At 52.0% G+C, this 18,671-nt stretch overlaps 1 protein-coding gene across 7 annotated transcripts in view; it reads left to right on the top strand.

Moving 5' to 3' along the window:
- Positions 1 to 18,671, top strand: part of COL27A1 (collagen type XXVII alpha 1 chain) — a 160,070-nt gene that overhangs the window by 79,841 nt on the left and 61,558 nt on the right. For 6 of the 7 annotated variants that reach the window (XR_010123360.1, XR_010123361.1, XM_063649839.1 and 3 more), the window contains 10 exons: positions 1,572 to 1,625; positions 2,947 to 3,000; positions 3,630 to 3,683; positions 6,172 to 6,225; positions 6,393 to 6,446; positions 8,103 to 8,147; positions 9,405 to 9,458; positions 11,779 to 11,823; positions 16,519 to 16,572; positions 18,498 to 18,551. Coding sequence is in view for 5 of the 7 variants with exons in the window: in XM_063649839.1 (XP_063505909.1) it covers positions 1,572 to 1,625; positions 2,947 to 3,000; positions 3,630 to 3,683; positions 6,172 to 6,225; positions 6,393 to 6,446; positions 8,103 to 8,147; positions 9,405 to 9,458; positions 11,779 to 11,823; positions 16,519 to 16,572; positions 18,498 to 18,551 (522 nt within the window). In the remaining 2 variants the exon portion in view is untranslated. The remainder of the gene's footprint in view (positions 1 to 1,571; positions 1,626 to 2,946; positions 3,001 to 3,629; positions 3,684 to 6,171; positions 6,226 to 6,392; positions 6,447 to 8,102; positions 8,148 to 9,404; positions 9,459 to 11,778; positions 11,824 to 16,518; positions 16,573 to 18,497; positions 18,552 to 18,671) is intronic. The other variant, XM_063649842.1, reaches the window with a different exon arrangement.

An 18,671-nucleotide genomic window follows, 5' to 3' on the forward strand; every position in this document is an offset into this window, starting at 1 on the left:
GCTTGGCTCCCTCTCTCAGCCTGGAGAAGCATTCTGGAAGCAAAGCTCCTGCTCCGAGCCCAGCTCCCTTCAAATTCATTGTCCTGATTTCCTAGGTGCCTTTTAAACTTTCCTTGTTTTTCTATTTTCACTCCTTTTTTTCACCCCTTCACTCCTCTCTTGGACATTAAAAAAAAAAAAAAAAAAAAAAAAAAGTCCTGTGGCTCCCCAAACACCAGGATGTTGTACAGGATTTTCCAAATTGGAAAAACCAAAGTAAGTTCAAAAAAAAATTTTTTTTTTAATTCTGACTTTTGTTCTACTAGGGAAGTTCTTTTGTTAGGTCATGGCCTTAGCCATGTGTGGGTTTTCTAAGGTTTTCCATTTTTCCTGGGTTTTTCTCCCCATTCTTCCTCCTGCTCCCAGGGATGTAAATGTTTTCTGAATCCTGGGGCCGACAGTGTCAGTAATGTACAACATGGAGGGCTGGATAGGGTGAGGCGAGGGCTGTGTGAGGTGGTTTCGGCCCTAAGGGAAGCAGCTCCCAATCTGGACTGCCTGTTCAGAACTTGGCTAAAAACAGGGAGGGAGCAGAAGAGGCCTCCAGCAGCCCGAATCAGTGTCACTAAGCCTGTGCAGTACATCATGTTAGAAGACAAACACCCAGACTTAAGTCAAGACCAATTTACTCGCTGTTTACACATAGTCATAACAAGCCAGGAAATCTGATTTCCCATGCTATAGCTGATTCAAATAGTTAATTAGAAGTAGACCGGCCAGGCACAGTGGCTCAAGCCTGTAATCCCAGCACGAGGCAGGCAGATCATCTGAGTCCAGGAGTTCAAGACCAGCTTGGGCAACATGGCGAAACTCCATCTTTACTAAAAATACCAAAAAAAAAAAAAACAAAAAAAATTAGCTGGGTGTGGTGGCACACACCTGTAGTCCCAGCTACTGGGGAGGCTGAAGTGGGAGAATCACCTGAGTCCAGGAGGTCGAAGATACAGAGAGCCAAGATCGTACCACCACTCTCCAACCTGGACAATCAGAGTGAGACTCCATCTCAAAAAAAAAAAAAAAAAAAAAAAATAGACCAAAGCTTCTTGCTGGTACAGAAACCCCCACAGGAGGAGGAAGTGACAGCTCAGTCTGACGGTGAAAAATATCAAACAGCAGACACAAACACTCCAAAATCACACTGGTGTGGGGCCCTTGCACGCGCAGCCCTCACCCCTATGTGACAACACCCGTTGATGATGAAGAGGTTGAAGGATCAAACACTTCATTTGTTCTGTGTCAGTTCTCCAGGCAAGGCCAGTTGACACTGGGCAGTGGGCAGCTTAGCTTCCGTTAGTGGTGTTTTCAGCCATCCAAGCAGCCCCAGGCAAGTCTGCACATCGGCCAGCTCACCCCCAGCCACCGCCTGCTTTCCTCGCCAGGGGCCCGTCCTTTCCTCTCACAAGGCTGCTGCTGGCCGGATCCGACTTGGGAAACAGCCTCAGCACAGCTGTACCTCGCCAGGGGGTCTGTGGGGGAGGCTTCCAGAGCCCATGTGGCCTCCATTGTAACCTTCTTTGCTGGTGTGTACTTAGGGTGAACAAGGGGTTCCAGGTGTGTCAGGAGATCCCGGATTCCAAGGAGACAAGGTAATTGCATCAGATTTTCCCCTCCTTCTGCCCCTGCCCCTGCCCTGCTGTTCCCCTGGTTCTGGCTTCCTTCCTAGGGCCCATCATGAGCAAGGACCCACCTGTGAGACGGCTGCCTTTGAAATAATCCAGTCTTCTCCATCCTTGATCCACTCGTCATCTCTTCCTTGGACTTTACAGTGACCTTTTAACTTATTTCTGGACCCCAGCCTCTTGCTTTCTCTCTTTCTTCCTTACTGCTACCCGATTGTTCTTCTGAGGGCAAAGCTCTGCTCTCCGCTCACACACCATCCGTGGCTCCCTATTGCTCTCAGAATGACACCCTGGCTCCCTATCCAGACATCAGGACCCCAGTGAGTGCATCTCTCGATACTCTCCTGCTCTCCTCCTTACAGCCCTGCACTCCAGCCCCACTGAACTGCCTGCCATGCGCCTCTGTACACACACAAACAGACTGCTACCCGCCCGGGACCCCCTCCACCCAGCCTCTCCACACCACCCTGCTCAGAGGCCGTTTTCCCCACCTGCTCAGAAAGTGGCCATTTCCCTCTCTAAGTACCCTGAGAGGCATGTCCTCCCCTCACTGGTGGTGCCACCTTTCTCCTCTGATTTTAGGGGACTTGTACTGAGTCCCCTGCCGGACAGTGAGTTCCCTGAGAATAAGGCTCCAGACTGCCCTGATGGAGCTTGGCTCAGGGTCTTGCCCTTGATCAGGAATATTTAGGATGAGGTTGAGGGAGTAGGGCCTTACAAAATGACATATTGACTACGGGATCAAACTGAGGTGGCCTTGACTTCCAGAGCCCAGCTTTGGGCCTGCTGAGACTGGCTCGCTCCCCTTTGCCTGTGTCCGGCATCATGTGGCCACATCTGGAACTCTCCCGGCCAGTCAGCGAGGCCCAGATGTTGGCCAGCTCTCCCTCTTCCTCTTCCCTCCCTCCTCGCTGGCCTGTCCTGACCCAGCCTTGCTATCTCCGGGTTGTGAACCACAGCAGGCCTGGCTCTTCCCTACTGGACCCCGTCTCCAGAGTTCCCCAGGAGTCAGAGGCACCACAGAGCCTGCGTGCAGCCCCAGGGTCCCTGATTCTTCCTGGAGGACAGAGGCTGCTGTTTCATGTTAGCATTTCCTGGGGCCCAGCCTATAGGGGTGTCAGGCAGGTGTGATCCAAGCCAGAGCATGCACCAGGGAAAGGAAGGAAGGAGCTCATCTTCCTCCAAGGCGGGCGTTCTCTGGGCCTGGGACCAGCAGGAGGACTGGACGGCTGTTCACCTGGCCATTTGTCTTCCTCACTAACCACAGCCTGCTCTGGATCTCTTCCAGGGGAGCCAGGGGTTGCCAGGGTTCCCCGGCGCACGGGGGAAGCCAGGGCCTCTGGTAAGTACCTGCTCCTCCAGCACCCCCAAACCTCACACTCTCCAACTGATCATGGAACGTGGCTGGGGACACCTTCACCTCCAAGACTTCATTTCCTCCTGCAGCAGAGCTCCTGGGGGCAAGCAGGGCAGGGCAGGAATGGGATGTACTAATTTCACAGATGAGGATACTGTGAGAGGCTCAGTAACTCACCCAGCTTCAGAGGCAGGCCTCATTCGCCGACAAAGCTCTGATAAGGATCTGGGGTTCCTGATGCCTTGTAAACAATAGTGATGTTATCAATAACAGCAGTGGCTGTCATTTATTGTGTGTCGCTGTGCATCAGACCCTTTCTGAACTATGTTTCTTTGAAGGCTGCCCACTACCCCAGGAGTTAGGGAATTAATATTGCTCCCATTTTACAGATGGGCAAACTAAGATTCTGAAAGTTGAAGTGACTTGCCCAGGGTCCCATGGTTTGCAAGTGCAGGAGGCAGAGTTTGAATGGTAACTCCTTCTAGTTGTCCAGGCAGATTTTATGCACATGCTTCTGAACTTTCCAACCACCCACAACCAGCGGAGGAACGCAGGGGGTTCATGGAAGGTGGGGCCCTCACCCCTGCCTCCCTGCAACCTCTTCTTTTCCACAGGGCAAAGTCGGAGACAAAGGATCCATTGGGTTTCCCGGGCCCCCTGGACCCGAGGTATGTGATGCCCCATTTCTCCATGTCTGGCTGCTGCTGGGACTCGGTCTTGTCCTTGGGAAACTGAGGCCCAGGGATGGGGAAAGACTTGCTTTAGGTCACACAGGATATGAGAGAGGAGGCTGAGAGGAGAAATTCCTAGATCAGCAATCATTTATTTTCCCCTTCTGCTCTTCTGCTCTTACCCAGGGGCTCTCAAAAGTCAACAGGGACAAAAAGCTGGCCTCAGAGTCGTCTGCCAACTTTGTGGCCACCGCAGCTTTGTGATTCATGAAAGCCCTCTGTGCACCACTGTCTGGTCCCTCACAGGAGCTTCCCACATTCTCCACTCAGGGTTCCCTCTCCAAGCCCTGGAACTTTCCTAGCCACCCACAGCCACTCTGGAATGGTTCAGGGCTCAGAGCTTCCGGGTATGGGGAGCAAGAGGTAAATGCAAAATTCAGGCTTTTGAATGAAGAATGAGAAATAAGGATAGATTTAGCAATTAATATAATAACTCTAGTTGAGTAAGGAGAGAGCCTGAGGGTTTCTGATGTGTGTGATCATTGGCATAGTAGGCTACACCTGAATGATCAACTCGGAATTCACACATAATGTTGCGAAGCAAGCTGGCTGGGTTCTCTTTGACCCCCCTCTCTTTAACATGGGTCTCGTGTCTAGAGAGCTGGGCTGAGCAGGAGCCGGGGCTGCTGTGCCTCTCAGGATCATTGGCACCCAGGCCAACCTCAGTTGGAGCCTCCCACCCACAACTCCCTGGCCTCCAGGTCTTGTTCACCCATGAGGTCTCTGCATCCAAGACAAAAGTGTGGCTCTGCGGATAGGCCGGACCCTTCCAAAGATCACTTCTGCTATCACTCGGATGGATGAGGAAATGTTTCCTAAAAGCTACAAGTTCTGACTTTCCATTGTGTTGACTTTGGCCATGACACCGTCCTATCTTTAGACAAATGGACTTGGCCTCTCCTCCATGGCCCCAATTCCCTCCTCTGGTCACTGGAAAAAGGCTTTTCTGAGAGTCCGGCTTTCCAAGCATTCTGGCCCGTGAGGGTGGAAGGCATGCTCCCTCATATTTATTAGGCACCTCCTGGTGCCAGGAGGCCGTGTAGTATCCTTGAGATGAGAACTTGCTGAATCGCCACAACAGCCGCATGAGGGAGATATTACCACCACCGGTTTACAGTTGAAGAAACTGAGTCACAGAGCAGGAAAGTGGCTTCCTCAGGGTCGCTCCACTATGTAGGAGCAAATAAGGTCTGCTTTGGCCCTCTCCTGGGTCCCTGGACAATTTAGCCATCAACCTCTCCCATCTTTGTGTTCTGTTTTGATTGGCCGACTCTGTAGCCAGGAGATAGCTCTGCTCAGCTGAAGGCAGAAGCTGATAAGTGCGTCAGCACCCTGTCTGCTTCTTTCCCTGAGACCATGGGAGGGAGCTCCAGCTCTCCAGCACCCGGGTGAATTATCTCTCATTCATCAATGGGTTAGATGCGAGTGAGCATCAGGATTTGCTCAGCATCCCGATTGCTAAGTTCTCACTTAGAGATGGGCCCACCCCAGGCAGACTTCTTTTCCCAGAGTACAGGACCCAAAATCATTTTGGATGCAGATTTTTACTGAGCACTTGCAACTTTGCTGGTTCCATTTAAACTTAAGAATAGCTCTGTAAGGGAGGTGTTATGGGCACCATTTTACAGATGAGAAAGCTGAGGCCCAGAGAGGCTAAGGAACTTGCCCAGGGTCACACAGGAGGAGGGCAGGGCTCTGGGAACTGCGTAACAGGTCTCCAAATTGTGCAAAGACCACTGTGGGGAGAGGGAGTCCCTGTGCTCTGTGGGGCCCTAAGGAGGAGCACAAGGGTATTGCAGGGAAGGGAGGTGACTCCGCTCCATGTGGGAAGAACCTTCTATTGTACAGTCATCCCAGGGGAATGGCCCTCACTGGGAAGCAGGGAGCCCCTATAGGTGGAGTGGGGCAGAGTCCAACACATGTGTCCAAGATGTACGAAGGACTTCAGCTTATGATGACTGGAGCTGAGGTTAATTAAATCAGTGCTTTTCAATGCTTTCACAGTCACAGCAAACCCAGAAAATCATCCTCTCTGCAGGATTCCTGCAGTCAAAAGACAAGACTTCTCAGGGCAAGGCGTGGCTGGCCCTGGGGAGCAATGTCCCCAGACACCCATAATTCTGACCCAGTAGCAGCACCGGATTTGAGAAATAACGACCTTGAGTGTGACCTTCCATGTTACAACCTTAATGCTTTCCTGCACCATCCGGTGTATTGTCTGAGCAACTCCCTGAGGTGTCAGGACTGGAACCATGCACCCTGTTTTAGAACTGAGGACTGTGGGATCAAGGTGGTTAACTGACCTGCCTGGGATCCCATCCCAGCAGGATGAGATGGAAACCCGGTCAGTCTCCCTGCAAGACGCATACCCGTAGCACTCCCTTCGCAGCCCCCATGGGTGACCCTGCTCTCTGCTTCCCCTCAGGGATTCCCAGGAGACATCGGCCCCCCTGGTGACAACGGCCCAGAAGGCATGAAGGTGAGTACCTGCCCAGGGCAGCTCCAGTTGGAGGAGCAGACAGCTCTGCAGAAACCACAGGCCTCAAGGGCTGGCTGCCTGGCTTGGAAGCAGGGGGTGCCTTGCCAGCCTGTGATGGAGATGGAGGTACCGCCTCTGAGACTCCCTTTTTGTTCCCTTCTCCCCAGGGTAAGCCTGGAGCCCGAGGCCTGCCGGGACCCCGTGGGCAGCTGGGGCCTGAGGTGAGACTGTCTGGCCCCGCTCCACTGCCCATCCTGGCCTGATTGCAGCCCCCAGCCTACCCTGTCCTGGGTACTGAAGGCCTTAGCTGGAGCTGGAGCCCCCTCAGCCAGGACACCACCCAGGGCTGCCCCAGACTCACCCACCAGCTCATCCTATACAGTCGTGCCCCATGCCTCTTCCAGGGACCTTCTCTGCCTTGCTGTCACCTGGCAGAGTGGCTTCCCCGCACCTTCCCTCCGCTGCACCCTCGTCACCCTGGGGTTTTCTTTCCCAGAACTACTGCCAATGCCATGCTCATGGTAGCAGTTTATCAGGGCATTAATGGGGGAGTAGGAATTGTCAGCCCCATTTTACAGATGAGGCCACTGAGGCCCACAGAGGAAAAGAGACTCAGTCAGGTCTTATGGTTAGTAGCAGGCAGGGCTGCAATGGGAACGCAAGTCTGCTTGAGCCCAAAGCCCATGACATACTTCCTATGTTGTCAACTCTGTGCTTCCTGGGAGTGGCCTAGGGGCACCTCCAGAATATTACAATGACTTGCACAGTTAGTGGCAGAGCATCGATTTGCTTATTTATGTGCACTTGATGAAGTGGGTTGGGAGGGGTCTCTATGGGGCTGTTGGAGCACCAGGTGGGCACTAAATGGGTGGGCCCCTGATTTTGCCCTGTGCACGAGGCCATTCTTAGCCTTCCCGTGCCACGCCTACCTTAGCTCAGGCGCCAGGCCCCCGTGACACACAGCCTTGGGCTGAGGGTGCGGGAAGCCCAGATTCACCGCGACCGCAGGCGGGCATCCAGCTGACATGGATCCCTTCTTGGGCTGGCTCTGGGTCTGGCGGGGTCCCAGCGCTGGCTCTGGGAGCCACGTGGAGCTGCTTTCCTGGAAGCTGGGGGAAAGGAGCTGGGGGGTGGCTCTGGAGGGAGCCCCTTGGTCAGGCCTGGCATGCCAGAAGGAGCCAATTAGGAGGCTGCCTGAGCCTGTGGGGGTGGGGAGCACCTGGAGAGTCTCATGGGCCAGAAGCGGGAAGGAAGGGGAGAGGAGGGAATGGCACCAGCCACATGCTTCTGTCTACGCTCACATTACCACTCAAGAAAGCCCTATGTATGCCTGCCACTTGTTCACATCTTCATTCATTCATTCATTCACCAAACACCCCCTAGACACTGCACCATCCCGAGTGATGTTTGGGGGTGGCTGCAAGAAAGAATAAGGCATCATTGCTGACCTCCAGGAACTCAGCTGAAGCCACTTATTATATTTGAGGATGATCTTCTCCAATCTGGGAAACTGAGACACAGTGAGGCTGAGGTCTGCCAGTGAGCAAATGGCAGAACTCAGAGCCTACATCTTTGAGCTGCAGTTTGAGGCTCTGTTCCTCACAGCACACAATGGGGTTTAACTCTCATGCCCAGGACTTCCACGAAGCCTGGAGTCTCCATTCACTGGAAGTCGCTGTGTAGCCTGGCCTCTAGGCCATGGCCAGTGGAGCCTCTGCCCTGGGTGGGGCCAGGCAGGTGGGCCAGGGGTGCTGTTTCTCTTTGTCCAGGGGGGCTCTCCTCCGTCCATCCCTTTCCCTCCATGCAGGACAAGATCTCCACAAGTCCAACTGGATTAACTTTCTCCTTTTTTCCTCTCTCGTGTCTCCCAACTCTAGGGAGATGAGGGACCCATGGGGCCGCCAGGGGCCCCTGGCTTGGAGGTGAGTGTCACTGGCCTGGGGTAGGTGGCATTCATGGGAGCTGAGCCAGCTGTGCGCAGGCAGGGCAACATCTGGCCAGTGCTCCAGAGGGAAGTCATCAGTGAGGGCCTTGCACCAGCCAGAGAGAGAACTAGGAGACACCCCAAAGGAGAGAGACAAGAGCCAGGAAACTGACTGTCACTGCCCACCTCCTATGTGCCAAGTGCTTCATGTCAGTATTTATTCTCCTTGATTCTCCCATGACACAGGATTGCTTTCCTTGGTTTCATTAGAGAAGAGGCAAACGAGAGTGAAGGCTTTAGCTCAACATCTCACAGCCAGGCAGTGGGGACGCCCTGCCTGGGCCCTCAGCCCGAGCCCCCTGCACTCTTCCCAGCTGCCTTCCCAAAGTCACTTGTCCTACACCCCCTCTTGATCCCAGCCATGGCATAAACCAGCAGCTCATGAAATTTCTGGTATCCAGAGCTTTTTACACTCTTAAAAATGACGGAGGACCCAAAGACTTTTGTTTGTGTGGGTTACACCTACTGAGATTAGTAACTAAAACCAAGAGACTTTAAATGTATTCATTCATTCATTGAAGATTAATCATAAACTCATTTCCTGTTGATAAAAATTATATTTTTAGGAGAATTCACTCTATTTTCCATAGCAAAATAATTGAGTGGAAAGAGTGGCATTGTGTTACCATTTTTGCAGATCTCTTTAATGTCTGGCTTAATAGAAGTCAGCTGGCTTCTCAGCTCTGCTTCTGCATTCAATCCACTGACTATCACGCGCCATGCAGCCTCAGGAAGATGCCACTTACATTCACCAGAGTGAGAGTGACAAAGGCGAATGACATCTTAGTGTTATTATGAAAATCATTTTGACCTCGTGAACCCTCCGGGACCCCTGGAGTCCTCAGGCCACACTTTGAGGACCACTTGCATAAACTGTTACTTCCCTGCACCCCCGATCATCTGCCAAGTTCCTTCCTTTCCCTCACTCCCTGAAGGCAGGTGTCATCTTCCTCATTTACAACAAGAAGACCAACCCAGGGATGGGGGAGGCTTCCCTGAGTTCATGCAGCTGGAAACCCTGCCTGTATTCCAGGACAGCTGGCCATCTGGTGGACTCAGGGTTCTATGCCCCTGTCCATCAGGGTACGTGGCTCTCTACAGCTATGGATACCCTGTGCCAGGTCCTTGGAGCCCCTGGACCCCAGCCATGTTGCCCCTGTCCAGCTTCTCCCACTTACCTGTCTCTCTGTTGCAGGGTCAGCCTGGCAGGAAGGGGTTTCCTGGGAGGCCCGGCCTGGATGGCGTGAAGGTGAGGGGACCTAGAGATCCCTGGGGACAAGAGGAAAGAGGGGGCCCTACATATTTGGGCCCCAAGTCAAGCCCCAAATCCCATGGCCAGTTGTGAAAAGGGAGAAAAAAATTGGTTCCCATTTAGAACAAAGTATTGGTAAAGGAGAAAAAAAATGGACATAACCTAAGTGTCCAGCTGTGGGGGATTGTTCAAGTAGTGGGATATAGTGCAGCCACCCTAGATGGTGTTTCGGGCTATTTTACAAGATGGGAAGTTGCCTGAATGTGGGGTGGGGGTGGTGGAGGAAACAGGTTATAAAAGGGAATGTTCAAGTGTGAGCCTGTGGCAGGGGCTGGGTTGCACCGTTTCTGTTTTTTTCTTTTTTCCTTCTTTTTTTTTTTTTGAGATGGAGTCTCCCTCTGTTGCCAGGCTGGAGTGCAGTGGTGTGATCGGCTCACTGCTACCTCTGCCTCCCAGGTTCAACTGGTCCTCCTGCCTCAGCCTCCCAAGTAGCTGGAACTACAGGCATGCAGCACTGCGCCCAGCTAATTTTTTTATATTTTTAGTAGAGATGGAGTTTCACCATGTTGACTGGGTGCAGTGGCTCACACCTGTAATCCCAGCACTTTGGGAAGCTGAGGCAGGTGGATCACAAGATCAAGAGATCGAGACCATCCTGGCCCACATGGCACCCTGTTTCTTTACGCACAGAGCAGAGGCTAGAAAGTGGACAGGGATTATCTCTGGGTGGTGGAACAATAGGAGATTTTCATTTTCTTCTGTGGGCCTCTACATTTTCCCTATTCTGCATAATAAATAGATAGTACATATATTAACAGGGTTTTTAAAAAATGTTATCAAAAAAGACCTGGCCCAAGATAGGAGAGTAATGGTCCTCAGCCCATGGGCAGCCTCACTTAATAGTTTCCCAAGGACTCCCCTTGAGTTGGAGTTTTCCCAGCCATTCTGGGCAAAAGATTGTCGGGTCAAGTTTGCAGATGGGCAAACCCACAGGAGGTTAGGACAGAGCCAGGGGGAGCCCAGGTCATCCATATCTCCCTCCCTTCTGGGGAAATGACCCACTTATCTGTCCTGGCCCCTCTAGTTTTCATGAGTTCCAGGGAGGAGCTGAAGGGGGAGGAGGCTCCACCCAGGCTTGCAGTAAGCCACACCCATGTATGCGCCAAACTCCTGGCTAGCCCGAGCCCATGTCCTGCCATCAGAGGTTTCGGCCTCTCTCCCTCAGATACCAGTTGGGTTTCTGTGGTGGGAGCGGTGACATCGTGTGTGTGGATTTATCCCACAGGTCTGCTGTGGGGAGACCAAGACAGCTGTGGCTGCCTGAGGAGCAGGAGCCACCTCAGCATGGGACAAAACAGACAGACAAGGCCGAGATAGGCCACCCAATGTGAAAGTGGGACAGAGCCTTGAAGACAAATGAGTCTGATTTCCCTTCTTTATAGCTGGGGAGGCTGAGCCCAGAGCAGAGATGGGACTCACCCCAGCCACCTGTGAGCTGGTGGCAGAGCTCTGGTGTGTTGAGGTCTAGGACCCTGGTGCCCTGATGTCCCATTTCTCTACTCTTCCTGAGATAGGGCAGCCTGATGCAGTGGGAATGTGCATTCTTTTTTTTTTTTTTTTTTTTTTTTTGACAGTGTCGCTCTTGTCACCCAGACTGGAGTACAGTGGTGCAATCTCGGCTCACTGCAACCTCCACCTCCTGGGTTCAAGCAATTCTCCTGCCTCAGCCTCCCCAGTAGATGGGATTACAGGCATGCAGCACCACACCCAGCTAATTTTTGTATTTTTAGTAGAGACGGGGTTCCTCCATGTTGGCCAGGCTGGTCTCGAACTCGTGACCTCAGGTGATTCGCCCGCCTCGGGTTCCCAAAGTGCTGGGATTACAGGCATGAGCCACTGCACCTGGCCCAGAATGTGCATTTCAACTGGGCAGACCAAGGTTTCGGTTCTAGCCCTACCTCTGGCTCACTGTGTGACCTCAGGCAGGTCACTTCACCTCTCTGGGCCTCATTTTCCACCTCCACAAAATGCAATGGGCTTCTTAAGGACCTAGATGAGACATACACATCTGGGTGCTGAGTAAGCCAAGGCCCCCTCAGAGGGAATGGGTGACTAGAGTCATGTCTGCCTGAGGTTCTGTCCAAGTACCCCTTTGACTCTGCCCATTTGTTGGGGGTCTCCAAGGCCACACACTGGAGATAAGATCCCTGGTTCATCCCCGCTAATGGCAACTAAGGCCAGCAGGCCTGGGACTTCCCCAGGAGGTCTAGACTTTCATCTCCCATCCCAATCCATCCTCTTCTTTGTCTCTTTGCAGGGGGAACCAGGGGATCCTGGTCGGCCGGGGCCTGTGGGAGAGCAGGTTAGTTAGCAACGGTCTCTGAATGAGTGGCTCCATTTATTGGGCCCTTACTCTGTGCCAAGCCCTTTGCCCAGCACCCTCCATGCACCACCTCGTGTAATTCTCAGAACAACTCCAGAGGTAGGTTCAGTCCTCTACCCCTTTCATGGATGTAGACGGTGACCCTCAGAGCGGGGAAGTCTGTAAATGAGAAAGCTGTGGATCATAGTCACGACAGCTTTTCCCCACAGCCTGACTCTACACACAGGTTTTTGGTGCATTTGCCCAAAGAGATTATGTGGCTGCTCCCCCAGGACATTAAAACTGGAGGAGCCCTTGGCAGTCGTTGCTCATGTTCCCATCAGCTTAAAGATCAGGAAGCCAAAGGCCAGAGAGGTGTTACCACTTGCCAAGGGCCCTTGGTCTAGGCATCCCTAAATTATATAGAAGATGAAATTCAAACCAGTGGCTCTGGCTGGTTGAGAAGCTGGGTCAAGGTCTGAAGAAGAGAAGAGGTTGCAACTAGTCATTAAAATGGAGGTTTGAGGATCACGACCTTCAATTAAAGTCCAGAGAAACAACTCTGAGGGATGGGCAGACGGACAGCTTCAGTCCTTCCTGCCCAGCCCTCGGGCCTCCTGAAAGCTTAACCTCTGGGCTCCAAGGTGGAGAGGTGTTCATCTCCTCCACTCCTTTAAGTACGGAGCTCATTCATGGAAGGGGCTTCCTCAAGCCGGAAGGACTGATGCTGGAGATGGCCGTAGAGGAATTTGGCTGCGCCGTGAAACCCCGTCAGTGGCGTGAGAGTCACACACGATGGGCTTCCTCACCAGGCCTGCAACATCTGTTGGGGGAAGAAAGGAATTAAAGCAGGGGGAGGCCTGGATTTTTGAAATCTTTCCAGTGTCATTCGAGCGCATTCTGTGGGAAGCCCGGGAGTTTGGAAAGGCTGCCGCGGCCTGGATATATTTCCTGATTGGAAAAAAAAGGTGATTTGATCAGCAAATTCAGTTTCATAGTTATGCTAATGGTAGGGCCCTCGGGAAATAGATATGCAGGGTCTTGGAAGTCAGAACACAAACATCCTTGGAAATCACTGTATCTAAGAGCCCTAACCATATTTTGTGCCTTGGATTTCTTTGCCAGGCTGGAAAAGCCCAGGGATCCCCTTCTCAGAATAGAGTTTATAAATGCATAAAATTAAAAACAAAGGAAACTGATTATATAGAAATGCAATTATGAAAATATGTTAAAATATAATATATTCATATATATGCTTCTTTGGCAATGCATTAAATAATGAGTTCTAGTAGCAGGTGTAACAGCGGCCTCAATTTTGAAGTAATGCCAAGCCTTAGTGATATATTTTGAGATCTCTGCAGCAATGATTGTAATGTGACATGTCACTTTCTGGGACAGTCCCAGGTCCTGGTAATACTACTGTGGTTTGTTGCCTACACTCATATTTGAGGCAAATGCTAAATTTCAATTAGAGGTTCATGAAAATAAAAGAGTTTTAATTTTTTTCCATTCAAGTTGATATACCCTCTGAATTCCATTCATAGAGCCTGACAGTGACCCCAGGTTTAGAACCCCCAGATTCTAGTCCATGTTGGCAATCTGGGATTTATGAAGGAGAAGCAGGTTTGACCAAGATCACCAAGTGGGATAGTGGCAGAACTAAGCCCAGGACAGGTGGGAACCTTGCCTGGAGCAGCCCAGGCTCATTTGGTCAGCAGAACACCCAACTTGCTGCCCAGGCAGCTTGGACAGTAGCAGGAAGGAGGCAGAGCTGGAACCCTGTGGCTGCTATAAGGCACATGGAGGTACCATGCCAGCCGTTCCCTTGGCCCCCACCCCATGTGGTCCCAGTGAAAGGGGAGGCATTTTCTGTTCACTGCAGAATCAGAGGATCCCTGGGAAAGTTCTGAAGCTCACACCATAGGACCTCCTTGTAATCATAGTACTGGGTTGGTGCAAAAGTAATCACAGTTTTTACCATTATAATGGCAAAAACAATTACTTTCGCAACAACCCAATAACAGTGACATTTATTAGTCACCTGTTAGGTTCCAGACTCTGTGCCAAATGCTATCTACACAATCGTCTATGGCAGTAGGTATTACTATCCTCATTTTGCAAATGAGGAAACTGAGGCTCTGGGAAGTTAAGTAACTTGTCCGAGATCTCACAGGCAGTAACATCACTGTCAGAGGCAAGATTGACACTGAGGTCTGCTGGGTTCCCAATGCCTGCCTCGAGGGCTGAAAACTCTCCAACCTCCTGAGCCCTGACATGTCTCTAACAGAGCACAGACTGCCTGCCAGGCCCTGGCCGAGGTGCTGGGAACAGGGCATGGGTCTTGCCTTCAAGACACCCCCTCCAGGGGCAGCCACGCATGTAAACACGTCACACTGAGCTGTCTAGTCCAGCTCAGGGTCCATAGCCCTTTCATTCTCAGTTGCATCCCCAATGCCTAGCATATGAGAGGAGGAAGAAAACCTCCCGTAGCAGACAATGGCCCTTTATCTGTAGGCAATGTGAGGACCAGGCTAGCCTCCTCCCCAAAACTGGGAACTCGGATCCTGCCTGTGCAGCGCACGCTGTGGGTAACAATGCTGCCTCCTCCCATGCCCGCCTTGCCAGCCGTAGAGGAGCCAGTCATGCCCACAGCTTTCCGAGCTGCTTCTCCGTCGACCTGCCTGGACTTCTGGGCCTGGCCTCTCTGGACCAGCCTCAAGAACAGGCCTGCCAGGATGTTGTGGGACAGAACCCCGGGGGGGGTCCCAGGGGTGCAGGTCGGGGGATGGGGCACTTGCTGTATGGCTGTTATTCATTAGGATCCTGTTTGGCTTCTTGTTAGAGGTTTATGACCCGCTTGCCTTCCAGGACCCAACATCTCATAAATTTAAAGTAGCTATGAAATTTCTGTTTCTCTGGGCCAGCCAGGCAGGGGCCTTTTAACAGAGCAGTTTTTATTCCCTTCATTCGGCATCCTCTAAATGTCTGACTGCTCCCTTGTGGGAAGCCCAGGCCTCTGTCTTACCCCTGTGCCCTTGTAAAATAAATTAAGAGGGGATGGGAAAGAGCGAACATGTATGAAGTACCTCTACGCATCGTGCACCATCTCCCGTATTCAGAACAGTGCCAGGAAGTAGGGAGGTACCTTTATTGTCTCCCATTCTGCAGATGAGGCTCTGAGAGACTGATTTGCCCAGAACCCACACACCTGAAGACTGAATGACAGTGAAATAGATAAAGTGCCAGGTACAGGGCTTGGCACACAGGAAGTGCTCAATATGTTGAAGCTGTTGTTATAATATTGCTATCACTTAGAAAATGCTCTAATTAATTTTTAAAAATAAGTTGTTGCAAAAATCAAGTATTTGGTTTTCTGTGACATGTTAGCTATGACCTTATACCTAGTGCCTCATCCCTCTTACCTTATACTTCAGAAAGGTCTCTGAGCCCAGGGAACCAGGGGCAGGTGCAGGATCCACCATGTGTAGTGCCAGTGTGGTGCTGGGATGTACAGGAGATCCAGGCCCTGTTCACAACCACATGCTTTGCAGGCCTTGGGCTGGAGGGGAAGGTGCGTGGTCTTTGGAGCCACACAACCAGAGCTGACATCCCAGGCTGCAGCAGCAAGACACGTGTGGCCCTCGCTGAAGTGACTATTTTGAAACTGTCTTTAGATAAGAAAGTGTGGATCCCAGAGGTAACCCTCTTGTGGTAGTTGACTGACAGCTGGGCCGGCTTTATTGCCTGAGTACACAACCTCTGGCCTATTCCTGGCCCAAGGTCTCATTTTACTCTGGCCAGGGTTTGGGGGACAGGGAGCGGATTTTATGGAACAAATCCACTCATCCCTCCGTCTTTCCTAATTCACCCAGAACCTCTTGGCTGCAAATCTGGGTTCTTCCAAAGCCACTTGTGCACTCCTGAACCACACAAGGCCCTCCCCTCTCAGTTTGCATTTTCCTTAGCAGGGAAGAAGGTGGGGCCTGAATAAGAAATTGATGGGCCTTCCTAGGTGACCCCTCTAGGCTGTCCACCCTCGATGCGCATGTGCGTGTTTGCCTGCTCAGGGAGATGGCAAGGACTGGGGCCACCTAGAAGAACCCCCTGGAACCCAGAGGCAAGTTGTCACCCAGCAGAGTTCAGCAGAGCAGCGGGAGCTGCAGCGTGTGTCTGTGTGTGCACCCTTTCAGAAAAAGGCAAGGAGGCCTTTCAGAAGACAGTAAAGAGGCCTCCGCCTCCCCGATTCCAATCGGTTCTCTTGGCGGAGGCTGTTACGGTATTTCTATCCCAGCCAGCGGGTTTGTTTCACTCTTTGAAACAGCCCCAGAGCCCCGAAAGATGGGCACAGATGGCCTCTTCCCAGCTCAGCTTAAGGGCCACCCCCCGCCCAACCCCAGCTCTCCAAATGTGGCAGCCTCCCAGCCTGCTTCTGGCGCGGGAAGAATGTGTGGCGCTCCCAGGGATGTTGGCAGCGGCCCCGCTGCTTGGCTTCAAAATCAGAACCATCTGGTGGAGTGAGGGAAGTCAGAACGGTGCCCAGAGAGAGGCAGCGCTCTCCCCGGCACAGCCCCATGCTGGCTGGGTGACCAGGCACGGGCGGGAGACACCTGGGAGATGAGCTTCAGGGGAAGGAGCAGGAGGGCTGGGTCCCTGGATTCACGTTGTTTCTCTTGCCTTCGTGAATGTGTCTCATAGGGATTTATGGGATTCATTGGCCTGGTCGGGGAGCCAGGAATCGTGGGAGAAAAGGTAAGTGGTGTTGAGGGGAAAAGATAAACAATTAGAGCTTGTGTTTTGAAATTGTAAAAATGTGAAGAGGCCCTTTGACCTGGGGATTTCAGACTACCCTCCCCTAGCCTCTCTCCTGACCTGGCATTCTGAGTCTGCCAAGAGCTATTGTTCCCTTTCCTGGCATCTCTTGGGGTTCCATCCCTGCCCTACTGTCTTCAGCCTCAAGCACAGTTAGACTTTTGTGTGACAACCAGCAGATTCACACGACCTGGGCTCCTCACAGCTGCCCACTGGCCCTGCATGGGGGTGGGCCACAGCAGGGAGGAAAAGATTCATCTTTACAAAGAGGAAGGATGACGCTGCCTTGCTAAGCCTCTGTTTTAGATGAGATAACAGAGGCTCAAATAGGGGAGGTGACTTACTCAAGGTCACCCAGATAATAAGCGGCAGTGCTGAGATTTGAACCAAGTTCATTGCCAAAGGTTAGCTACACTTTGCTCACTAACACACTCTGCCTCATGTTGGCTCCCAGCTCCCACCAAGGGCCTTGGAGGCACTTGCCTTCCTTTGTATGGGTTTATCCGATCCCCAGAGCAGGCCCTCTGGGAGAACCAATGTTATCCCCATTGAATAGATGGAGGAACTGAGGTCCAGAGGGAGGAAGTATCCCCCCCAAGTCTGGCCCCGCCTAACTCTTCAGGATCCTCTTGTGCCGCACTCTATCACTCTATGTGACCCAGACCCTTGGGCCTCTGCCTTCCTCCTCCTCCTCCTCCCTCGCTTCCCCCTCCTCCTCCTTCCCCTTCTGCTCCTCCTCCTTTTAAATTCAGCTTTTTATCTTGAAATTTTAAATTTGACTTTTTATTTTGAAATAATGACAGATTCACAAGAAGTTGCAAAAAATAGTACCCTTCACCCTGTTTCTTCCAGTGGTAGCATCTTACATAACGATAGCACAACATCAAAGCCAACTCTGGCCTTCTGCTGTTGCTCAAATGTCCCATGTCCCTTCTCACCTACAAACCATTGACTGTGCCATTCCCTTAGCCAAATGCTTTCTTTCCATTGCCATCTGCCTCCACCCTTTTTGCCCAGATGCTCTTCATTATACTTCAGCTCTTGGGTCAAGAGGGACTTCCCAAGGGAAGCTTTCCCTGACCAGCTCTGCCCCCAAGTGGGTCAAGTCCTCCAATGATAACACCTTAGCACCATGACCCCCACCCTCACTGCACTGTGTCTCCTACAACCCTCTGAGTGTCTTGCTCCATGGGAGCAGGCCTGCTCACCATTGTATACTCAGAGTCTCGCAGAGAGTGTCAGACACATAGTAGGTGCTCAATAAATATTTGCCGGCTGGCTGGATACAAGAAACAGAGCCTCACGAAAACAGAGCTAAGATTCGAATCCAGAGCACCTACCTTCTGGCTGGAGCTGTCTGCTACACTGCCAACTCTGCCCCAGTGTGTCTGGATTGGTCGAGAGGGAATGAGTTATGTCTCTGATTCTCTAGCATCTCATCTAGGTTTGGACAGGGAGTTTAGAGAGTGAAAGACATGCCTTCTCTTGCTGTTTCTGCCTCAGCAAGCCTAGCCCAGGGGATGCCAGGCCTAATAAGGACCAGCATGATGTGGGCCAGGATCAAAGGGGACAGTGTAATTAGTGCTTCCTTAATCAGGACCATCCTTGGAGGGAAATTCACTGCGTGGCCCACTACAGGGGATGCTGAGGCCTTCTGGGGCTTGCCAGAGGTCTTGGCTTCCTCTGAGTGAAATCCCAGATCCCCACCTGGGTGATGTGGCCATGAACTAGACAGGGACCCTCTAGAGACCTTGAGCAAACCCCTACCTCTCTTTGAGCCTTTGGATGGCCCTCTGCACCTGCCTCCCACAGAGCCACCCCACAGCCATAGCCGTGACCTGCCTACATTGCTGTCTCCATCACAGGGTGATCGTGGCATGATGGGACCCCCAGGCGTGCCTGGACCCAAGGGGTCGATGGTAAGGAGTAAGTCTGCATCCTCTTGCCCTCTCCTGTTGCAGCCTTGAGTGACAGCTCTGCTGTCCTCCATGAACCACTTACCCTAGACGTTCAGAATGACCAGCTCCCTCTTTGTCCGG

The sequence above is a fragment of the Pongo pygmaeus genome, chromosome 13, assembly GCF_028885625.2.
Source record: "Pongo pygmaeus isolate AG05252 chromosome 13, NHGRI_mPonPyg2-v2.0_pri, whole genome shotgun sequence".
Classification (NCBI taxonomy): domain Eukaryota; kingdom Metazoa; phylum Chordata; class Mammalia; order Primates; family Hominidae; genus Pongo; species Pongo pygmaeus.